Source organism: Zalophus californianus, chromosome 7 (assembly GCF_009762305.2).
Source record: "Zalophus californianus isolate mZalCal1 chromosome 7, mZalCal1.pri.v2, whole genome shotgun sequence".
Lineage (NCBI taxonomy): Eukaryota > Metazoa > Chordata > Mammalia > Carnivora > Otariidae > Zalophus > Zalophus californianus.
The window spans coordinates 90,295,694-90,321,845 of record NC_045601.1 but is presented as its reverse complement, the minus strand read 5'-3'; the positions used below and the strand labels follow the sequence as shown (position 1 = coordinate 90,321,845).

At 34.7% G+C, this 26,152-nt stretch overlaps 1 protein-coding gene across 1 annotated transcript in view; it reads right to left on the bottom strand.

The window, feature by feature from the left end:
• Positions 1–26,152, bottom strand: part of EYS (eyes shut homolog) — a 1,577,782-nt gene that overhangs the window by 1,425,754 nt on the left and 125,876 nt on the right. The window contains 3 exon segments of the mRNA XM_027604057.2: positions 9,659–9,807; positions 18,327–18,369; positions 18,372–18,491. Of these exon segments, the coding sequence (XP_027459858.2) occupies positions 9,659–9,807; positions 18,327–18,369; positions 18,372–18,491 (312 nt within the window).

The window sequence follows — 26,152 nt, the reverse complement described above, 5'->3', positions numbered from 1 at the left end:
ATTTTAGGACTATTGTTCAGATAAACATTCAGAAATGAAAGGAAAGGACAATGAGTAACTGTGCTTTATATATTTTCCCTTTGCCGAAAAATTGAACACACAGAAAATATGTACCTGTGTGTGTAATATGATTAGTCTTTTAGATGAAAAGAAAATTATGCCCTTAGAAATCTGGCAAAGCCAAAAGTCTTGCTTTTTTAAATATATGAATGCTGAGGTTTATTTACATTAAAAAGAGCTTATGTAATTTCCCAATAAATAAATGAATCCTTAGGCAATTAGAATGATTTAATATATCTTTTAAAGAATTATTCTAGTATAGAGAAGAGGGTGACAGAGGAGTAGAACTAAATTTCGTCTGGTCCCAGGAATTCATCTAGATGGTGATCAAACCAATCTGAACACTTACAAACTCAACAAAAGACTGAAGAAAGGAATAGCAGCAACTCTATGAACAGAAAAGATACCACTTTCTGGAAGGTAGGACGTGAGGAGAAGTGAATCCAAGGGGATATTCATGAAGATAGAGGTGGGGAAGGGGGCCTCCACCAGCTGCTGCCTGAAAGTGATAGAGGAGCTGAGCCCCAAATTGGAACTTTTAGAAGTCAGCTCTGCTGAGGGACGTCGCTCCAGTGGCAGGGGGTGGAACCCTCGCTGGGACAGTGTGGTCTCAGCACCCTCAGGGTACAGGAAGACCAGGGGTACCTCAATGTGGCAGAGCTCACAGGTATCGAAGTGGAGAAGTCGGCTGCAGAGACAGAGCCAAGGAGCGGGCTCTCCGCTCAGGGTTGCCATAAACCATGATCTGCGGCACAGTTGGGCCAATGCTCTTCTAGCAGAGATCCAACAAGTGGCAGATTGGGGAGATTCCCCCTCCTCCCCGGGAGGAGCAGCGTGGGAGCACACTGCAGGGATCTGCTGGGTTTGGAGACTCCACAGGAGTCATGTGCCAGAGATAGAAACACTGGGTCACAGGCCAGGTGAGCACAGAGTGTGGCTGGAGACCAGGGAGACGGGAGTGACTGACTGCTTTTCTCTGGCGGTGCACTGAGGAGTGGAGTCCCGAGTTCTCGGCTCCTCTGGGCAGAGATTGGGAGGCCACCATTTTCACTCTCGTCCTCCAAAGCTGTATGGAAAGCTTGCAGGGAACAAAACCTCCTGAGAGCAAACCCGAACAGATTACTTAGCCCGGACCAGCAAGGGAGGGTCAATTCTGCCTCCAGCAAAGACATTTAGGAACCACAGCAACAGGCCTCTCCCCCAGAAGATCAGCAAGAACAGCCAGCCAAGACCAAGTTTACCGATCAATGAGAACGGCAGAACTCCAGCACTAGGGGAATACTGCACATAGAATTCATGGCTTTTTTCCCGTGATTCTTAATCTTTCAAAGTTAATTTTTTTAAATTTTCTTTATTTTTTCTTTTTCTATTTTTAATTTTTTTCCCCTTTTTCAACCAACATCTTATCGATCCCTTTTTTAAAAATCTTTTTTATTTTTCATTTTTAGGGTCATATTCTATACCTTCATAGTAGTTAACCTTATTTTTGGTATATATATAAGTTGTTCTCTCCTTAAAATTTTGAGATATATTTTCTTCTAACAGACCAAAATATACCCTAAAGCTCTAGTGTATGGCTTTGTTCTACTCTCCTGACTGATCACATTCTCTCCCCTTTTTTTTTCTTTTTCTAAGTTTTCTTCTTTCATTTTTCAACCAAATTCTTATTAATTCCTTTTATAAAATCTTTTATAATTTTCATCTTTACAGTTATATTCCATCCTTTCATCATATTTACTCTTATTTTTGTACATATGTAAGCTTTTCTTTCTTTAAAATTTTGGGAGGCAGTTGCTTCTAACAGACCAAAATATGCACAAAATCTAGTGTTTAGCACTGATTTATTCACCAGCCTGATCATATTTGATCATGTTCTTTATTTTTATCTCTTTCTTTCTTTCTTTCTTTCTTTCTTTCTTTCTTTCTTTCTTTCTTTCTTTCTTTCTTTCTTTCTTTCATTCTTTCTTTCTTTCTTTCTTTTCTTTCTTTCCCTTTCTTTTCCCCCAGTTGCAGGTCTCTTCTGATTTGTTTAGTGTATATTTTTCAGGGGTCATTGTTACCCTTTTAGCATTTTGTTCTCTCATTCATCAATTCTCCTCTGGATAAAATGACAAAACGGAAAAACTCACCTCAAAATAAAGAACAAAAGGCAGTACTGACTGCCAGGGACCTAATCAATACGGACATTAGTAAGATGTCGGAACTAGAGTTCAGAATGACGATTATAAAGAAACAAGCTGGGCTTGAAAAAAGCATGGAAGATAAAGAATCCCTTTCTGGAGAAATAAAAGAACTAAAATCTAACCAAGTCAAAATCAAAAAGACTATTAATGAGGTGCAGTAAAAAATGGAGGCTCTAACTGCTAGGATAAATGAGGCAGAAGAGAGATTTAGTGTGATAGAAGACCAAATGATGGAGAATAAAGAAGCTGAGAAAAAGAGAGATAAACAATTACTGGATCACGAGGGTAGAATTTGAGAGATAAGTAACACCATAAGAAGAAACAATATTAGAATAATTGGGATCCCAGAAGAAGAAGAAAGAGAGAAGGGCAGAAGGTATATTGGAGTAAATTATAGCAGAGAACTTCCCTAATTTGGGGAAGGAAACAGGCATCAAAATCCAAGAGGTACAGAGAACCCCCCTCAAAATCAGTAAAAATAGGTCAACACCCTGACATCTAACAGTAAAGCTTACAAGTCTCAAAGACAAAGAGAAAATCCTGAAAGTAGCTCGGGACAAGAGGTCTGTAACCTACAATGGTAGAAACATTAGATTGGCAACAGACCTATCCACAGAGACCTGGCAAGCCAGAAAGGACTGGCATGATATAATCAGAGACTAAATGAGAAAAATATGAAGCCAAGAATAGCATATCCATCTAAGCTGTCATTGAAAATAGGAGAGATAAAAAGCTTCCAGAACAAACAAAAACAAAGAATTTGGAAACACCAAACCAGCCCTCAAGGAATATTGAAAGGGGTCCTCTAAGTAAAGAGAGAGCCTAAAAGTAACATAGACCAGAAAGGAACACAAACAATGTACAGTAACAGTCACCTTACAGGCAATACAAAGGCACTAAATTCATATCTTTCAACAGTTACTCTGAATATAAATGGGCTAAGTATCCCAGTCAAAAGACACAGGCAATCAGATTGGATAAAAAAAAAAAAAAAAAAAAAAAAACAAGACCCATCTATATGCTGTCTGCAAGAGACTCATTTTAGACCCAAAGACACTGACAGATTGAAAGCGAGGGGTGGAAAACCATTTACCATGCTAATGGACATCAAAAGAAAGCTGGGGTGGCAATCCTTATATCAGACAAATTAGATTTTAAAACAAAGACTATAATAAGAGATGAGGAAGGACACTATATCCTACTTAAAGGGTCTATCCAACAAGAAGATCTAATTGTAAATATCTATGTCCCTAACATGGGAGCAGCCAATTATATAAGCCAATTAATATAAGCCAATTAATAGCAAAGAAACACATCAACAACAATACAATAATAGTGGGGGACTTTAACACCCCATTCCCTGAAAAGGATAGATCATCTAAGCAAAAGATCAACAAGGAAATAAAGGCTATAAAAGATACACTGGGTCCAATGGACTTCACAGATATATTCAGACCATTCCATCCCAAAGCAACAGAATACAAATTCTTCTCTAGTGCTCATGGAATATTCTCCCAGAATAGATCACATCCTAGGTCACAAATCAGGTCTCAACCAGTACCAAAAGATCGGAACATTCCCTGCATATTTTGGACCACAATGCTTTGAAACTAGAACTCAATCACAAGAAGAAAATCAGAAAGAACTCAGATACATGGAGGCTAAAGAGCATCCTACTAAAGAATAAATGGGTCAACCAGGAAATTAAAGAAGAATTTAAAAAATTCATGTAAACAAATGAAAATGAAAACACAACTGTTCAAAATCTTTGGGATGCAGCAAAGGCGGTCCTAAGAGGCAAGTATATAGCAATTCAAGCCTTTCTCAAGAAACAAGAAAGGTCTCAAATACACAACCTAACCCTACACCTAAAGGAGCTGGAGGAAGAACAGCAAATAAAGCCTAAACCCAGCAGGAGAAGAGAAATAATAAAGATCAGAGCAGAAATCAATGAAATAGAAACCAAAAGAACAGTAGAACAGATCAACGAAACTAGGAGCTGGTTCTTTGAAAGAATTAACAAGATTGATAAACCCCTGGCCAGACTTATCAAAAAGAAAAGAGAAAGGGCCCAAATAAATAAAATCATGAATGAAAGAGGAGAGATCAAAACCAACACCAAAGAAACACAATTATAAGAACATATTATACGCAAATATATGCCAGTAAATTAGATAATCTGGAAAAAAATGGATGCAATCCTGGAGAAGTATAAACTACCAAAACTGAACTGGGAGGAAATAGAAAACCTGAACAGAGCTATAACCAGTAAGGAAATTGAAGCAAAAATCTCCCAAAAAACAAGAGCCCAGGGCTGGATGGCTTCCCAGGGGAATTCTACCAAACATTTAAAGATGAATTAATACCTATTCTTCTGAAACTATTCCAAAAAATAGAAATGGAAGGAAAACTTCCAAACTTGTTTTATGAGGCCACCATTACCTTGATCCCCAAACCAGACAAAGACCCCATCAAAAAGGAGAACTACAGACCAATATCCATGATGAGCATGGATGCAAAAATTCTCACCACCAATACTAGCCAATAGGATCCAACAGTACATTAAAAGAATTATTCACCAAGACCAAGTGGGATTTATTCCTGTGTTGCAAGTTCGGTTCAACATCCGCAAATCAATCCATGTGATAAAATACATTAATAAAAGAAAGAACAAGAACCATATGATCCTCTCAATAAATGCAGAAAAAGCATTTGACAAAGTACAGCATTCTTTCTTGATTAAAACTCTTCAAAATGTAGGGATAGAGGGTACATACCTCAATATCATAAAAGCCGTCTATGAAAAACCCACAGTGGATATCATCCTCAATGGGGAAAAAGTGAAACCCACAGTGGATATCATCCTCAATGGGGAAAAACTGAAACATGGCAGGGATGTCCACTATCACAACTGCTGTTTAACATAGTACTAGAAATCCTAACCTCAGCAATCAGACAACAAAAATAAATAAAATATACCAGGATAGGCAAAGAAGTGAAACTCTCACTCTTTTCAGATGATATGATACTTTATGTGGAAAACCCAAAAGACTCCACCCCAAAACTACTAGAACTCATACAGGAATTCTGTAGAGTGGAAGGTTATAAAATAAATGCCCAGAAATCAGTGGCATTCCTATACACCAACAACAAGACAGGAGAAAGAGAAATTAAGGAGTCGATCCCATTTACAACTGCACCCAAAACCATAAGATACCTAGGAATAAATCTAACAAAAAGCAAAGATACTGTACTCAGAAAATTATAGAATACTCGTGAAAGAAATTGAGGAACACACAAAAAGATGGAAAAACGTTCCATGCTCATGGATTGGAAGAAAAAATATTGTGAAAATATCTATGCTACCTAGAGCAATCTACACATTTAATGCAATCCTTATCAAAATTCCATCAACTTTTGGGCACCTGGGTGGCTCAGTTGGTTAAGCGACGGCCTTCGGCTCAGGTCGTGATCCTGGAGTCCCGGAATTGAGTCCCGCATCGGGCTCCCTGCTCAGCAGGGAGTCGGCTTCTCCCTCTGACCCCCCCCATGTGCTCTCTCTCTCTCTCTCAAATAAATAAATAAAATCTTTAAAAAAAATCCATCAACTTTTTTCAAAGAAATGGAACAAATAATCCTAAAATTTGTATGGAACCAAAAAAGACCCCGAATAGCCAGAGGAATGTTGAAAAAGAAAAGCAAAGCTGGCGGCATCACAATTCCGGCCTTCAAGCTCTATTACAAAGCTGTCAGCATCAAGAGAGTATGGTACTGTCAGAAAAACAAACACATAGATCAATGGAACAGAATAGAGATGCCAGATATGGACTCTCAACTCTATGGTCAACTAATCTTTGACAAAGCAGGGATGAATGTCCAACGGAAAAAAGATCTCTTCAACAAATGGTGTTGGGAAAATTGGACAGCCACATGCAGAAGAATGAAAATGGACCACTTCCTTACACCACACACAAAAACAGACTGAAAATGGATGAAAGACCTGAATTTGAGACAGGAATCCATCAAAATCCTTGAGGAGAACACAAGTAGCAACTTCTTCGGCCTCAGCCACAGAAACTTCTTCCTAAACACGTAGCCAAATGCAAGGGAAGCAAGGGCAAATTTGGGACATCAGCAAGATAAAAAGCTTTTGCTCAGCAAAGGAAACAGTCAACAAAACCAAAAGACAACTGACAGGATGGGAGAAGATATTTGCAAATGACACAGCAGATAGGGCTAGTATCCAAAATCTATAAAGAACTCATCAAACTCAACACCCAAAGAACAAATAATCCAGTCAAGAAATGGGCAGAGGACATGAACAGATATTTCCGAAAAGAATACATACAAATTGCCAATGGACACATGAAAAAGTGTTTAACATCACTCAGCATCAAGGAAATATAAATCAAAACCTCAATGAGATACAACCTCACACCAGTCAGAATGGCTAAAATTAACAAGTCAGGAAATGACAATTTTGGCAGTGATGCGGAGAAAGGGGAACCCTCCTACACTCTTGGTGGGGATGCAAGCTGGTGCAGCCACTTGGGAAAACAGTATGGAGGTTCCTCATAAAGTTGAAAATAGAGCTACCTTACCATCCAGCAATTGCACTACTGGGTATTTACCCCAATGATACAAATGTAATGATCTGAAGTGGTACATGCACCCCAATGTTGATAGCAGCAATGTCCACAATAGCCAAACTATGGAAAGAGCCAAGATGTCCATCAACCGATGAATGGATAAAGAAGATGTGATACACACACACACACACACACACACACACACACACACACACACAATGGAATATTATGCAACCATCATAAAACCTGATTCTTGCCATTTGCAACAATGTGGTTGGAACTAGAGGGTATTACGCTAAGTGGAATAAGTCAATCAGAGAAAAACAAATATCATATAATCGCACTGATATGAGGAATTTGAGAAACAAGGCAGAGGATCATAGGGGAAGGGGTGGGGGAGTGAAACAAGATGAAACCAGAGAGGGAGATGAACCATAAGAGACTCTTAATCTCAGGAAACAAACTGAGGGTTGCTGGAGTGGTGGGGGGGTGGGATGGATGGGGTGAATGGGTGATGGATGTTGGGGAGGGTATGTGCTATGGTGAGCGCTGTGATTTGTGTAAGATTGATGAATCACATACCTGTACCTCTGAAACAAATAACACAATATATGTTTAAAAAAAAAAGAAGATAGTAGGAAGTGAAAAATGAAGGGGGGGGAATCAGAGTGGGAGATGAACCATGAGAGACTATGGACTCTGAGAAACAAACTGAGGGTTTTAGAGGGGAGAGGGGTGAGGGAATGCGTTAGCCCAGTGATGGGTATTGAAGAGGGCACGTACTGCATGGAGCACTGGGTGTTATACACAAACAATGAATCATGGAACACTATATCAAAAACTAATTATGTAATGTATGGTGACTAACATAACATAATAAAATACAATTAAAAAAATAAAATAAAGAACTATTCTATCATTGTTTCCTTAGATTATTATTACAAAAATATCAAATTGAAATAATTGAAATTTTAATAATGGATATCATTTAAAAGTGAATTCTTATTGATTCTACTACATTTATGTATTGGAATGTTTTACTGATGATACTACAAATCAAAAGGACTTAACATGATGGTGTAAACTGCAATTTCCAAATCTTTGGTTAACATCAAGACTTTATACTGACATTAAATTGAATTAACAAATTATTATTGGATACCTGCACAACTTTTGAGTAAGAAATATATACAAATACTATTCTCTAAATATAATTTTAAATTATCCCTTTTCCTTACAGAATAAAAACTAGGACATGCAAATATTAAGTGATGTATATTTATGTTTATATGCGTATATCTATGTTTATTTTGCCTAACATAAAAGTTGTCAAAGTGATATAAAATGTGTGCTCATGAAAAAATAAAATAACTAACAGTTATTGGATTGCTATCTTTGTGTTTTTTCTTGAGTCTAAAAAAGCAAATATTACTTTATTTAAATTTGGTAATTATTTTTAAAGAATACAGAGAAATAGAAATATGTATACAAGATAACTATGATTTGCTTGCTTGTTTCCTAAGAGAAGGTATGCATTTACTTAATTCGTAAATTTAATATAATATGTAATGCTCTTTTATATGCTGATAAAATTAAATATATCTTAAAGATTAAAACTTTAATCATCTATCTGCATAGTCATGCATCTTTGAATGGCTAAATACATTCATGTAAAACTATATTAAGCTTAATGCCAATGTTTGTGAATTTTAAAAATATGTATATATTTGAGGGCTTAAGTGAAATTAAAAGTTCTGAGAAATTTGAAGTCTATTTGCCTGTTTTTGTAATGCTCTCCAGCTGGTTCTTTTTTTTTTTTTTTCAAAAATTTTATTTATTTATTTGTCAGAGAGAGAAAGAGAAAGAGGGTACAAGCAGGGGGAGCTGTTGGCAGAGCAGGCAGACAGGCAAAGGGAGAAGCAGGCTCCCCGCTGAGCAAGGAGCCTGATGTGGGACTTGACCCCAGGACCCTGGGATCATGACCTGAACCAAATATAGATGCTTAACTGACTGAGCCACTCAGGCATCCCTCCAGCTGGTTCTTTTTGAAGTAAATAGTGACTTGTATTATTTTTTATAATGTTAGCTCGGTGTTAATAGCTTTATTCATAATGAAAAGGCTTTACTGAAAATTTCATATGAAATATATACCAAACATAAAGTTAGAATATGGTTTTTGTTTCTATAAAATAACCAAATTAAGGTTTTGTTAATTCTCTAAACTTTTTGGAAAATTCCTCAATCTCTTTGATAACAAGTTCCTTATTTGTTTAAAATTGATTCTAAAATTTTTCTTATTGTTATTTGTTTGATAATATTACTTAATTTGTATGAGATAGACATGAGATGGGGAATTGAGGGCCACTCCTTGTATTCTTGCCTTAGGCCCCATAATTGTAATGTGGTAAAATTGTCCAGAGATTAGATATCTCCTAGAAATGTATGTATATTCCAAAAGGCAATGGGAATGCTTTATGATCTTTAAAAAAAAAGAGTGACATAATCACAACAGTGTTCAAGAGGCTTTAATTGGTCAACAAACTCTAGCATGAATAGAACACAAAAAGACTAGAGATAAAATGAAATAATTTTTTATTACCTATCGTTTAAAGCGTAAAAAAATGAAAGATTTCCAAGTAGATTGTTGAGAATTTGTTTCTGAGGTTATATTTCATCTACACACACATATTGAACCTGAATGTGCAACTGTAGCAATTTTAGCTTTTTTTTTTCAAATCAGAAAATTATGAGTTAAAGAGACAAATCAGGAACTACTACATAAATTTACCTTACCTCTATTGTTCCTTCACATAGGAACCAACGTACGTAATCAAGGTCTTCAGATGTGTTCACATAGACTGCATCTTCAGTATAGTTTGCAGAGAGAAAGCAGTAGGCATCAATAATAATAATAATAATAATAATAATAATAATAGCTGCTTCATAACTTCCATCTTCAGATCCTTTCAAAGAGACTGAAAATTAAATAATCTTTCACAAACTTAAATTTACATGAAATTATCAAAGACAGTCGTCAAATTACTTGGTAATATCAATTTGACAATGTCTATCACAAAATAAGCTTCTATATGTATAGAATACCAAATCTGATAAAGACAAAGTAGAATAAGGCCCAACTTTCTCATTTTAAAAATGAACTGAGAAATAGAGCATCAAAACAAGACACATATTCCAGGTCAGAGTATTTTTTAAAATAATTAAATGTCAAATAAATTTCCAATTAATGATTATAAAGATGATTTAATAGATACAAATATAATAAATTTTGTATTAAAAGCACTTTTATTCTTTATATACTATAGCTGCACAAGCAATTATTTCAAAAGATATTTGGAAAACATCCTTAAAATCTTTATAATAGAAAAATCATTAGCACCTCATCCTAGCCCTCTGATAAAAAAGAAGGGAGTGCATATATGTGGGGGTGGGAAGGTGTCAGTATAAATATAGATATGCATATATATACATATATAATTTAGCTATTTTGCACTCTGTTAGACATAATATCTGTAATTCAATAAAAAATGACATTGCAGGAAAGCAAAAGAATGTGACCTATATTCAAGAGGAAAGAGTAAAAACAGATGACCCAGACTTAGAATTATATAAAGATTGTAAAATATCTATGATAAATATGTTGAAGTATCTATAGAAAATGGTTAATATAATTGGTAAACAGGGAATAAGGGAATGAGAATTTGGGAAATGAAATGTAAAAAAACAAACAAAGATATCCCAGAATTGTGGAAAGAAAGAAACTAATTATGCTGAACCTAGAACTTGTGATTTTTATTAATGGTGTAATTTTCAGGTAGTGAAACAACATAGGAGACTGAATACAGTTTCTCTTAAACATAACTAAGCCTCCTAGTAAAGTGACCAATAAAATTTGTTAGGTAGATAATATTTATCCACAGAATCCTAGCAAATAGTCCTGTTTTAGAATTGCTTATGGTTAACAAACCTAAAATCTAGTGTTTGTGAGGCATGACTTCCTAGAAAATATTATTTTCTTACAATAACACAACTTACAACTGAATTGTAGAGATGGTTCACAAGCTGAAATCTTCCTGCTGTGTGCAAGTCTATTTAGATATCTTATATGTAACTCTAGGAAAAAAAAAGGAAGAAGGTAGGAAGCCTTGAGGAATGTTCCAAACCTTTCAACCTTACCAGTGTAATTTAACTGCTAGTAATTTTAAGATTATAAAAATTATTACTAGTTTAGTAATAAAATAACCAGTGGGTGAGATTATTAGCAGGTCAGCCACAAGAGAAGAAAATATCAGTAAATTTAATGATGCCAATAAGAATCAGATCTTCAATGTGCTGAGATAAAATAACTCAAATATGGCTATCCTATTCTATATTATCAATTGATAAATGCTCCTTTCTATTTTCTGAAGGAGTTTAAATAGAATTAGATGAACTCTTTATTGAATATTTGGGAGAACTTTGATAAAGACAATATATTTCCAGTGGTTTTCTTTGTGGAAATATATTTTAAAACTATTTAATTATTTTAGAGCTTATAGGACTATTCTGATTTTTTCTATATTATTGAATCAGTTCATCAACTAGTATTTTTCTATGAATTTATCCATTTCATCTAAGTTGTCCAATTTATAGGCACGGAGTTTTCTATAATGATGTATCTGATTAAATATTTGGACCTGAGATATCATCCCTTCTTCCTCCCAAAGCCTCAAAAAGGAGGTAATGATAAAATAAAACAAAAGTCTTAACTCACAAAGAGAATGAGGAGGAGGCAACAGTGAGCAAATACTTTTTGAGCAAATATTTTCAATAAATTTCAAGAAGCTGAAAAGGTGCTGGAAATGTAGTGACAAAATTATCGGAATGGCAATAATCAAAAGACAAAAGTGTAAATAGAGGGCGTACTAATAAAAAAACAAATTCATGTACTTGGCAGATATCTTAAGATGCTCAGGACTTAAACATATCTGAGAATGTAGTACTGGGTTCTGGCAACAGGGAAAGTAGTTGACATAGCTTTTTTTTTTCAAATCACAAATCCAGATAATTATTCTGACCCACCACTCATTCCGGTGCTGGCCCACAAACAAATAATTTTCAAGGTTTATTCTCAGGAGAAAGAGGATCTTAGAGTCTCCTGCCTCAAGGATACCAAGCTCATTGGAATTCTGCCATTGAATGGCCAGCTGTCAACTTGAAATCCTCCAATAGAGCTGCCATTTATCAAAACCCATGTTCACATGGTAAGCTTCCAATAAGTATTGTTATGTCATCGCCATTAAATATGATTATCCAACATTTGGCAGAAAGGTTCCAAATAAGAAAGAACAAACCATCATTAAAAATACTTAGAAACAGAGACACTGAATGGAAGACAAAAATTTAAAACTAATCAAAACTGTAATAATCTTAGAATTACAAGAAAACTTGTTTTATCTAAATAAAAGAACAGAATGTCATGGAAATGTACAATTTAGATAAGAGTAAAAATGTCTAGAAAAGTAAAAAAAATAATAAAAATTCAACACTAGTTTTCATATATTTAATTGGGGGAATAGAGTAGAAAATAGGGCAAAATAAAAAGAAATGGAAAAGATAAGAATTATGAGAAAATGAGATCAATTTAGGAGAGGCAATATCAAATTTGTGGACTTAGAGTCACAGAAATAGGAAAGAGAAAAGACGGATTATTAGTGAAATAATACAAAGACTACCCCAAAATTGAAAGGCACATGCTTCCATATAAAAGGTTTATCAAGTGCTTACACATGAACAAGAATACAGTCATGGGAATGTAAATTGGTGCAGCCACTATGGAAATCAGTATGGAGGTTCCTCAAAAAATTAAAAATAGCACTCTTAGATGGTCCCACAATTCCAGTTCTTAGTAATTATTTCAAGTTAACAAAAATACTAATTCAAAAAGATATTTGCATCCGCATGTTCACTGCAGAATTATTTACAATAGCTAAGGCATGAACAATCTAATTGCCGATCAGTGGATGAATAGCACCTGTGCACACACGCGCACGCGCGCACCCCCTCCACAGAAATATTATTTGGTCCTAAAAAAAGAAGAAAATCTTGCTGTTTGCAATAACATAGATGGAATTTAAGGGCATTATGCTAAGTGAAATAAGTCAGACAGAGAAAGATAAATACAGTATATTTCACTTATATGTAGAATGTAAAAGGGAAGAAAAAACAAACTCATAGATAGAGAGAACAGATTTGTGGTTGCCAGAAGTGGGGAGTGGCAGATAAGTGAAACACCTGATGGTGATCAAAAAGTACAAACTTCCAGTTATAAAATAAATAAGTCCTGGGGATGGGATCAATGTACAGCATGGTGACTATAGCTAACAATACTGTATTGTATGTGTGAAAGTTGCTGAGAGAGTAAATCTTGAAAGTTTTTATCACAAGAAAAGAAATGTAACCATGTGTGGTATGGATATTAACTAGAATTATTATGGTGACTGTTTTGCAATACATACAAATATAGAATTCTTATGTTATACATTTGAAACTAACATAATGTTATATGGCAATTATTAACTCAATTTTAAAAATTTATGATCTGCAACATAAATCCCAACGTAGTGGAATTTCAGAACACTGGAGCAAAGAACATAGAAAAAGGCTTCCAGGGAGATAACTACAAGTTGAATATAAAAAATCAAAAGGTGGCTTGTTACATATGCAATTCCACATTACTGCATGCTTTCCTTTCTTTTTCTGTGTTATATATCTCATGAATTGCCATATCAGTACAAGGAGTATTGCATAATCTTTTTTACATTTGTGTTCATTCTTTTGCTCAAATAACCAATGATGCCAATTACAATCTTGTACATATATTACTTAGCATGTGGATGGGAGCATGTGTGATGGGAAAGGTAAGTCAAACAGTATACACATTTATAATATTGATGGATATTGTGAAATGGCCTTGCTCAGATTTTATAGTGATTTTACATTTCATGAGCAATGTATAAAAGCTCTCAAATTTTTGCCATATTTATAAGAGAAAAATTATATATTTATGATGTTTTTAAAATCTGCTTTGCTCTCATTATGAGTAAAGCTGAACACTTTCTCATATATTTAGGAATACTTTTTATGACTACTGAACAGTTTTTGTTTGTTTTGCTGTTTGACTTCTTCCATGATGTCATCCATAGACACTTTTTCTTGTCATGTAGTCAAATGACTAGTCTTTTCTTTCTGGCAACTAAATTTTTGTTGGTAGCTGAAAAAGGTCTTCCCCATCCAAATTTATAAAGTAATTATCCAACATTTTCCTGATATATTTATCATTTAAATTTTTGTTTTAAAAACTTTTATTGATATGAATTTAACTCAGAGTATTCTGTTAAGATACAAATCAGACTTTTTTTTTTTTCCAGATGACGATCCAGTTGTTCAAGCTCAATTACTGAGCAATTCTTATTTACCCTAATGACTGAGATGGAAATTCTATTAGATGTTAAATTTTCTGTATGACTTGATTCTATTTTTGGACGTTGTATTTGCACAGTTTTGACTATCAATGCAACAGTACCATGCTCTTCATTATTGAAGCTATATAATATGCTTTATTATTTGGTGGAAATAAATCTCTGCCCCACGACCCACATAATGCACTTTTACAGAGTCTAGCTGGTTTTATTTATTTAGTTTTCCAAGTGGACTTAAATAAAACAAATATAAAAGCATTGTTGTTATTTCACTGAAATCTTCATAAATATATGAAAGAATATGGAGATCTGAAACCTTTAATACATTAGGTCTCCTTTCCAATAGCATGGCATATCTGTAGAATTTTTTTCCCCCAGATTTGTGTATTTGTAACTATACTATAGCAATGTTTAAAGTTTTCTCGATGTAGAACTCATGTAACATTTTTGTTAATTTTAGACCTGGGTATTTTAGTATTTTCACTGCTGGTTTTTTTCCACTAAATCCTTTAATTGGCTCTTCTCTGTATATGAAAGCCACTTATTTTTATTTAATAATTAACATAATCCTGTTACTGTAAAAATTTTTTATAGGTAATGTAAGTGAAAACTACTAAAATACATTTGGTTTTTAAAACTCAGATTTGTTTTTTAAATCTTGAAGGCCTGAAAATCTTTTATTTTTCTTTTAAGATTTTATTTATTTATTTATTTATTTATTTGAGAGAGCGAGCACAAAGGGAGAGCGAGAGGGAGAAGTAGACTTCCCGCTAAGCAAGGAGCCCAATGTGGGTCTCTATCCAAGGACCCTGAGATCATGACCTGAGCCAAAGGCAGATGAGCCACCCCGGTACGCCAAGGCCTGAAAATCTTAAATGAATATAGAAATAACAGCAGGTATTTAACAAAAGTCTTGAAAGAGGAGCAGTATAATAAGAAAAAGTACTCTTAATCAAGATTGCTTTGGAGATACAGGAATTTCCAATCTCCAATTAATCATTATAAAATTATAAAAGTCATTTAAATGAATAGACTATAATTAATATCTTACAATATCTTTTACCACAAATAAGATCTACTACTTCATAAAGAAAAAAAGAGAATTTAAAGTACATATTGGTTTGCTATATCAATTCAGAAGCACAGAACTCATTCATTTAGAAAAAATAATACTTCACTATCACATATTAAATGTTGTAAATGCGTGTTTCACATTCAGTTAACAAAGTTGTTAACGATCACAAGCTTTAAAAAAAAGAAAGGTATTCAGAGAACTTATCTCTTTATTTTTGCTATGATTTCATCTTTTCTTAACTATGATTCATATTATCTTATTTCACTTCATAACTCATTATCCACTCTGTCAGTATCTCCTTTTCTCAAACCTAATAATACATATAATGAACATAGATGATGACATTGAAAAGAAACAGTGCATGTCAGCTCTTTCTTAAGTTGTGCACTGTAGACCAATTGTCCTTGAAGGGGCTTCTTCTAATTAATTATCATCCCTTCTTTGTAGAGCAATCATATTGGCAAGAATTGATCGGGCGTGTAAGACACTTCATTTAGTTGGTAGAAAAATCTCTTAATTAAAAATAATTTTACTACTGGTAAAATTAATGCACACCATGCAAATTTACCAGCTTGATTTTAATGTTCCTCTTCAATTATATTTTATGAGAAAAAAAGGAAATGAGATCTTAACAGCATCAACCAGAAAAAAAATAGGAATTACATTAAACATGTAATTCTATTTACATACTTTCAAAATTTATCCTAACTTCTTTTTTGTTTTGAAAACATTACTGGGAGAATCGTTTTATTGAATCTTTCTACTGGCAGTAAAAAGCAATTTGGGTAGCCCTACTTAACTATTTATTGACTATTTAGCTTCATCACACTGCCTTCTTTAGCTTGGACAGCCCAAGTCATTTAGATTCTCAGAGGTGGAGGTCACATAATTCTTATTTTTGTAATCATCAGCTTATGTTCATTAAGTTCTGAACTTAGTTTCATGAAAGGATAATGACTAAATACACTTACATTACCTTGATGTTCACTGCTCAAAGGTAATTTATGTATGAACAGTTTTGACTTCATATTACCCCATGTCCTAAAAAATCTATTTGTTTTACTTTATCATTCATAATGTTTACTCAGAGATCATTTATCAACAAGCTGTTTGATTTCCTATTACTCCTCTTATTTTTCCTAAAAATATATTTACTATTTTATTTTTGTGAATATGTTCCCTGTAGCTATTTTTGGTTCTCAAAAATTTAATGTTTATAATTTAGTGAATGTATACATGCATTATTTCTACTTTGAGACAAAGGAAAATCGAGTATAACAATGATGGAGGCCCTGAAGTCCATGAACTGATTGGGCTGGGAACAGGAAATTATGTTTCTCATACTGCGGATGTAAAGCATTTGGGCAGCCTTTCAAGGTCTCTATGTCCACCTTACTACTGTACCACTTGCATTGTTCTCTAATGCAAGCCCAGCAATAGTAGGTTTTAAAAGTTCCTCAGGTGATTAGAATATGTGGCTAAGGTTTAAGACCACTAAATTAACACAATCCCTAAATAGTCCTGAGACCAAATATATCAGGTAACTTCTCTAACCACAGTTGTTGTTCTTGTTTGCCTGTTTTGTGTCATTTTTAAAATAGTAAGTATTCATAATACAATCTCCTGAGTTCCTTTTAGCACTAGCATAAAATAATCAACAAGTCACTGCTCTCTTCTACCACTTTTGGTGTTGAGTGTGATTTGTTTAATGAACCGATAACTATTTCTGTCATTAGGGGTTGTTAACTCTCCAGAATATCATTTTAGAGCATAATGAAATAAATTATCATGTCTACTGTCTAAAAAGCTAATTGTTAGTTTACTTCAACACCATTTTAATATAATAGTAGTGCTCTAAGTGCAGTTGTTGTCAGTTGAATAAAATAAGCCATTAGTTGAGAACAGACATATCAAATATACTCATTTGGTGATTGTTGATAAACTATAATGCCAGAATATCATTCACAGAAGAAATAGTCTTTAAAAGATTTAACTGAAGTACCATACAGTGTTAAGAATGTTGATCAATTTGCATGAGCTAAGTCAAATAATATACAAAGTGTAATCATAGAACAGAAAATTATGTTTATCAAAATAGATTTTGAAATAAGAACTGCCATCATATAAAACAATTAAAACATATTTAATAAAATGTGTTGGAATTATTTCAAGTGTTAAAGCTAGAAACCTAGAATTCCCATTGACACCACTGTCACTTGCTGTCTGTATTCACTTCATAAACAAGAAATTCCATGTATTTCAAGCTTCCATCCCCTCACAAGATGACGAATATGCAACTAATTCTATCAATTTTCCATTCTCCACTTGATCGTTTTTTAAACGTGTCAAACTCAACAGTGATTTCCTATTCCTTTTAGAATAAAAATATAAATATTTAACCCAGCATATTAGTTCTGGCATGGCTCTCTTCCCAAATCTTATTTCTATTCTTGCTCTCAGAGATCCAGTCAGGTCTTCAAAAGATTCATCTCTTCTAATCCAGTGGAAGTTTTTTTAACCCACTTTATTGGGGGTATGATTGACATATAAAAAGATTTTATTTATTTATTCATGAGAGACAGAGGGAGAGAGAGAGAGAGAGAAGCAGAGGGAGAAGCAGGCTCCCAAGGATCAGGGAGCCCGATGGGGGACTCGATCCCAGGACCCTGTGATCACGACCTGAGCTTAAGGCAGACACTTAACGACTGAGCCACCCAGGCACCCCTCATTATTATATATCTTGCACCAAGCAGAATTCCTGGGATGTAGTGGGTGTTAAGCATACGTCTATTAAAGGAACAAATCAGAGAACATAGTATTAAATACATTTTTTACTTTATTTTGTTTTGAGATATAAAATATTTTGTATAATTGGAAAACATACTTACCTAATAGATTTTGAAGTGATTCAGGCATATTTTAAAGAAATAAATTGGATTACCTTTAAATCCCAGTTGTCACACATATTTAAATTGAGGAGGATGATGGATTTAGGTTGGCAAATATCATGGCTGATGGTTCCACAGTAGCAGGGGTACAGATGAATTAAGCAAGCATTCTTTACAATCCAACATGAGTATCTTGCGCACTCTAAAGTACATACATACTAGAAAAGGAAACAATGCAAAATGATATACATCTTATTGAAATATGTTTATAAGTATTCTGCTTATAAATATACATAAATATACAGCTGATTTCTAAAAGTACCAATTAAAGTTTATAAGGCATACCCTTTATGCTACCTTTGCTTGTTTCTTTTATTCTTTTAACTTCTCTTTCTGTACCATCTTTCATCATGTTCATGTTCAAAATGCTTATGTGATATTCTTTTGTCTAGATTGACTCATTCCTCAATCCACAACAGTCCCTTATGCTCTGTTTTCTGGGATATATATATATATGACAAGGTATGTTCCCTAGTGTGTATTAGCCTGGGTTTTTAGTCCTGTTAAGCACACAGCCTGAGGGTGGGACAGACACCATGACCATCCAGGGATCCCACTGTAGCCAGAAGAAGTCCCTGACCAGTAGGGCACCATGAGGTACTCTGACCAAATGCCAGGGGTCAGATAGATTTAAAACAACTGTGCCAATGGCTCTGACACCAGAGCTTTGTACATGACCCAGCATGTGCCCCAGCCTAGGGCTGCCCCTCCAATGAGTTCATGACAGAGCCAGGAGTCCCAGAGCACCGGCCAGTCAGGGCCTCCAGAGAAGCCCAGGGCTGCTCCCCTAACTGAAGGCACATCACAATGCCAAGAGATGCTCCACTTAGCACTCACACTTTCTACAGAAGAAAACCAATCAGCAGGAATAGCATAATGATTATCCAGTTTCTGAGACTTACGTGTTCAGCTTCCACCCAGACCTAAGTTAATTGGGCTTTTCCTCTTAAGAAGTCACAATTTCTGTGGTATATGAACATGTATATTACAAATTAAAAGTAATTATGGTATTAAGAGATACACTATTTAAGGCACAGGTGAATCAATAGGATTAACACAATGAAATGCCAAGGTACTGTTAGAATTTGTTGGGTTTTTAAAAATTTGTATATCATTTGAAAATATTTTAATATGATTAAGGCATATTTTCTAATAATATGATTTGCCTATGGTGATCCCTAGTATCTTCAAAGACAGAATTCATATCTGGTTACATCCACAATGGAATTAATAAAATTTAAAACAATTTCAAGTCACATTCAAGCCATCATTAAGTTTTAATACAGGCTACTTTACTGAGGTTTTAGAATGGCATAAACTAATAAGATAAATTTAAACCCTGGGGACAGACTACTATTACATATTCTGTTTAGAGCATACCCTACATTTATTTCTAACTCTCCAAGCTTTCAGTGAGAAAATTCCCCCCAACTAGCCAAGGTTAGAACAGCTGAGTCATGGGGCACAAAGAATCACAAACATCTGAAATTTCCTTTATTGCAATTTCTACACTAAGTGATCTTTGTACTCACTGTTTCAAGCTATGGTGACCTTTTACCTGGATTCACAATACAATTTCCTAATAGCTAGACAAAATATGAATATTAAAGTAGAAGCCTCTATATTACTTAATAAATGGCCATATAACTAGCTGGAATCAACACTGAAGATGAGAAATAATCTGAAAAATTAATTAATTGATTAATTGATTAAGGAAAAGTAGTCATTCTGAATTCGTGTGGACATGGTGACTAATAAAATACTCACTACCTATTAAAACACTATTTTCTTAATTCTTATAAACTTAAATAGAAAGACTTGATGATTCAGCATAATTTGACCAAATTGGTGTCTGTAAAACTCAGTTACTCTAAAATGGCCTCTCTTTTACATTAAAGTTCATTTCCAGTAGGATGAATGGTCCTCTCTGCCATTAAGTTACCTAAGGTTCTACAGTGACTCCAAATAACATGGTAATATTAATTTTTCTCCATCAATTTTATTTGGTTCCATGAGGACTGAAAAACATTCACATGGAATCGCTCACTTACCTATTTTATTTTTTAATCCCCCCAAATTAACACTTAGAATTAATGCTTTAAAAATAATCCTTAGGTTTTTGTTTTTGTTTTTTTTTTGCAGGAGGGCAGAAAATAATCCTTAATTTTAATATTCCTCATTGAATTCATGTATTAGATAACAAATGTTTGTTAGAAAATCTGTGGCAGTCTGGAAATCTGTGGCAGCAATCCTGTTCAAATCTGTGGCAGTTTCAACCTTCATCCATGAAATAGAAATATGGCTCTTTTTATATAAAATGGGTTAAACTGTTGTGGTAGAGTGGATTTAGGGTGACCAACTCAACTGTTAGCCTGGGATTTGACTTTGTTTGTATTGAAATTCCTGTGTCCAATGAAGGCACTCAGTCCTCTGCAAACCACGATGGTTAGTTGTCCTCAGTAGATTATACTTTCAAAGTATTATTCCTGAAATGAATGAGAATGAGGAACAGAGCTAAGCTGGCATGTGATGATAGGAATTATCTTCTGCTGTTTTAGGCCTCTGAAATATTTGTGTATGCACCTGTGTGTTTGTGGGGAGTTAATCACCACAGCATAACTTACCTAACACTCTTATCAAAAGTTTCCTCCATCTAGAGGTGAGACTAAACTCATTTTCTTAGGATTGTTTCAAATTTGAATATCTATCATCTGTATTAAATTTGCCCTTATCCTACAAAATGTATAGCTCATATTTCTGTAAGAAAATTAATATTACATTTATTTCAGTAAATAGTAGATATTTATAAATTGCTAATAAAATATATACAGAAAATAGCAGTGTCAGTTTAGCCTGTACTTGACTGCCAAGTTTATATATAAAAATTGAAAATGGCAAACAATTCAGCATTTATATTATTTCTTTTGGAAGTGAGTGGGGTGCCAGGGGGCGGGGATATACAAACATGCATTTGGAAGTGAACATCTATCTTGTTGTTGACAGTGAACTAATTAACTTGCACATATTAGAAACCTAAACTTGAACTGACTTTGAACTTCCATAAGTCTGTGAGAGCATAATTTTGGTAAGCAAAGAGTGAAATTATGACAATGATGAAATAGTTTCACAATGGCAATAAAAAGAAGCAAGAAAATCAAGAGAATGGCCCATAAAAAGGAAAGCAATCATTTTTTTTTTTTTTGCATCACATGTTAGTATATGTTGTATCAGAAAGGAGCAAATTTTGTAGTACCAAAGTTTTATGACTTTTATTAGATTGACACAAAATACATATTCATAAAAATTTTATAATCCTAACCAACTGATTTAACATCTCATATGCCAAATGTATTTGATGATGCTTTCCTTAAGGCTTTTCCTTTTTTTATAAAGGGAGACTGACCTTGATTGATAGTATGAAGCTTTAAAAACAACTCTAGATGTTGATTTATTATTCTAACAGCCACATTTCTTAGGCTAGATAATGATTTCTTTTAGATATCCTGCTTCTCTTGCTGTATTAAGTACCTTAAACTTCTCTCTTTCAAAGAAACTATATCCCTAAATCATGCTTTATACTTGTGACTACAAAATCTATATTCCCTGGTGATTCTATATTTATATTTATTTTAAGCACTTATCAGTTTTTATAAACTGTGTAAGAATATGTAGACATGTTTTGCCTAGGTATATTTTACTATTTTGGAGTGAAGAAAAATTAAATTTATATAGAATATATGACTATGTATAATATAAATACATAGATAATGTAATATAAATAATATGAATTTATTATATAAATAATTGCATATTTGGGCGCCTGGGTGGCTCAGATGGTTAAGCGTCTGCCTTCGGCTCAGGTCATGATCCCAGGGTCCTGGGATCGAGTCCCGCATCGGGCTCCTTGCTCAGCAGGGAGTCTGCTTATCCCTCTCCCTCTGCCTCTCCCCCTGCTTCTTCTCTCTCTGTCTCTCCCGCAAATGAATAAATAAAAATCTTTAAATAATTGCATATTTATATAATTATATAATAAACAGAATTATTTATAAATATAAATATATGTGTATATGTGTGTAAATATATAATAAATTATCTACAACACCAATAATATGTATTTAAAGATTTTATTTATTTATTTTTAGAGAAGGAGAGAGAGTGCACATGGGAGGGGCAGGGGGAGAGGGAGAGAGAATCTCAGACTCAGACTGAGCATGGAGCCCAAGGCAGGGCTCAATCTCACGATCCTGAGATCTTGACCGGAGCTGAAATCAAGAGTCTGACACTTAACCACGGAATCACTCAGATGCTCCATTATCCATATGTATTTAAAGTGTTTACTTAGCAAGTGATATTCTCCCCCACCTTTTTTTTTTGGCTTTTTACGTTTTGAGGTTTATTTAAGTATTTATTTTAATTTCGGTTAGTTAACATACAGTGTTATATTACTTTCAGGTGTACAATAGAGTGATTCAGCAATTCCATACATCACCCAGTGCTCATCACAAGTGCAATTTTTAATCCCCATCACCTATTTAACTCATCCCCTCCCCTTCCCCCTCTGGTAACTAGCAGTTTGTTCTCTATAATTAAGTCTGTTTCTTGATTTTTCATTCTCTCTTTTTTCCCTTTTCTCATTTGTTTTGTTTCTTAAATCCCACATATGAGTGAAATCATATGGTATTTGTCTTTGTCCTACTGACATATTTCACTTAGAATTATACTGTCTAGCTCCATTCATGTCATTGTGAATGTCAGATTTCATTCTTGGCTAAATTATATATAATTATATAGTTATATATATATATATATATCTCATATATATATTATTATGTTCGATGGAATCACTGAGTTCCTTAAGTCTAATGTTTTGCATAATTCTTTTCTCTCTTTTGTTCAGCTTGATTACTTTCCATTACTCTGTCTTCTAGGTCATTATTTAATTCCTCTGCTTGCTTCTTCCCACCTTCCATTTATTCCATCAAGTGTGTTTCTGATTTTGGTTTTGAGCCCCTTGTCTCTGCTGTTTTTCCTTATCTGTGTCAACGGTCTCACTGATGTCCTCCACTCTTCTCTCAATTCCAATGAGTATCTTCATATTTTTTAAAGATTTATTTATTTATTTATTTTGTGGGGTGGGGAGAGAGAAAGAGAGAGAGAGCAGAGGGAGGGGCAGAGGGAGAGCAAGAGAATCTCAAGCAGACTCCCTGCTGAGCATGGAGCCCGATGTGGGGCTCCAACTCACAACCCTGAGATCATGACGTGAGCCAAAATTAAGAGTTGGATGCCCAACCAACTGAGCCACCCAGGCAACCCCTCTGAGCATCTTTATAATCATTACTTTAAATTCTCTATCAGATATGATATTTATATCTGTTTCACTTAGATCTCTGGCCCTGGCCTTGTCTTGCTCTTTCATTTACAATAAATTTCTGTCTTCTCATTTTGTCTAAAGTCTCTGTGCCTCTTTCACTGTGTTAGGAAAGTCAGTACATTGCCTGTTCTTGAGGGTAACGGCCTTATGAAGAAGAGGTCCTATAGCAGAATGCTGTGTATTGTCCCCTGTTTCAGAGAGCCTAGTGCTTCTGGGAGTGTCTCCAAAGTGTGCTGCATGTGTTTTGTTGTTGTGCTTGGTCACTTTATCCTTCAGACCAGTCATCTGCAGAGCTCTCTTTGCCTATTGTGGGCAGCTGACCTGAATGTGGTGCATTTTAACTAGGTGTGCTCCGGTCTGTGAAATGAGACCTGTTACCACGGGAGCTGGAACCACAGCTACACACAACTTTCATGTCAGGAGACTCTCCTGCTGTGAGCAAGGATTTGGGCCAGTCTTCTGGGGGAAGGTCCTGCCATGCTGGGACTGAGACAAGCAAGACTGGGAAGGGTGGTCCACCAGAGCACTGGGCCGGGGGCAGGTGCATGGGGAGTAGGAGTGGGGAGGGTTGGGTGTAAGCAAGTTAGGTACAGTATAGGCACTGTGCTGTTCAAACACTTGGCCCTGTGCTTATGCTGAGCGGCAGGGGAATGAAATGTTACTGGCCAGTTCCTTCATTCCTAGAGGGCTCTGTGGACTCTGCCTCTCTGGGATGCTCTCGGGGATGAGCAAATCACCTGCTCGTGGTATGCCCTAGGCACTCTTTAGATCGCTGTTTCCACACTGTATGTTCCTGCTGTTTGCCCTAGCTTTTCTCCCCGAGCAGCTCAATGCCTTCCAGGCTCTATCCCACCTAAGCCCCCTGACCTTTAAAACTCTAGGTTTTAAGCCCTGCTGATTGTCAGAAGTCACAAAATTGGGCCCCTTTCGATTTCCAAGCCAGTTGCTATGAGGATTCCTTTTCCTCATGAGCTCCCAGCCCTTCTCCATAACTGCAGCTCCCTTCCCACCGCAAAGGCCAAGATCCATTTCTCTCCCCAATCCTGTCTCCATACTTGCAGCCTTCTTTGATATAACCCTTTCTTTTAGTTGTGGAGTTTGTTCTGTCAGTCTTCAGGGCAATTTCTGGGATATTCAGGATGATTTGATAGTTACCTAGTTGTATTCATGGGATGGGGTGAGTCTAGGGTCCTCCTACTCCACTGCCATCTTCCAGACTCTCCCTCTCTTCCCATTCTTAAACATATGGATTTTGTAAAATTATCCTATGTCAATATGGATAAACTGTAGTATTCTCCAAGGCTCTCCTGTTCCCTAATGTATTTATTCCCTCTGAAGGACTTTTGTTTTTAAACCTCTCAAACACAGTGTCTCTTATTAAACTCCTATCATTGCTTTAAACTAAATGAAGAAAATTAGAAAATGCATGGAAAATCTTCAAAGAGTGAAGTAATTCTTTTATGTTCAATCAGTCCCAAAGAACTATGAAAATAATCTGATTATCTTTGCCCCTAAATAAATTTCTGGCTACCAGGCTAAAAATGAATTTAACAAAGACATTAAACACCAGTGATAGTCTCTCACACATTTCATGACCCTGAATGCCAAATTATATTCAATTTCAGGAACGTATTTGATAGTCTGAGAGAGAGAAGAAATGGTTATCTTTATCATTTACAGTAATGTTAAAATGCCCTTTTTTAATTTGTTGTCTTCATCTTTCTTTCACAGACTAGATAACATTCATTTGTCTTATTCTGTGATCAAACAAATGACTGTAGAAAATCAAAGTCCCTACTAAAATTTTCATCCCAGCTAAATTCCAGTGAAACTTCTTATAATAGCAGTATAACATTAAATAAAACAATTATTTATTTAATTAAACAGCTTCAGTTTTATTTTTCAACTAACATATTCACTCTAAAGTTTTTTGTTTTATTTTTTGCTATAAATTTCATCTTTTCTGGAGAAAGAACAAACTCTCAACTCCTTTAAAAATGTATTAATTTTGTTTCCACAGATTTTTAATTTTCCAATTGATGCTGTTTTTTGTGTCATCAGACATATTTGAAAAGGTTGCCATCCCAGGAAGAATACATTCTTAACAGACTGACTCAAATATTCTTTTTTACTTGAATAAGTAATGGAAAACATAATTCAATATTTACTCATTTATTTGTTTTAATACAAATCAAGTTTTGTAGCACTTTGTTATATTACTTTGGTCGACTGTAGTTAACATTTTGCTATTTAACTAAATGTTTAAATTAAATGTTTGTGTAAATATCTTATCCATATGAAAAAAATCTTTCCCCCAAAAAAACATAGTTTTTCCTGTATCATTTTTTATAATCAATTTCTACCTCACTGATTTTACATTTTATATTTAGCTACTTAAATATTAAATATTTTCCCAAATAAAGTACCAAATATATTTTCATAAATGGG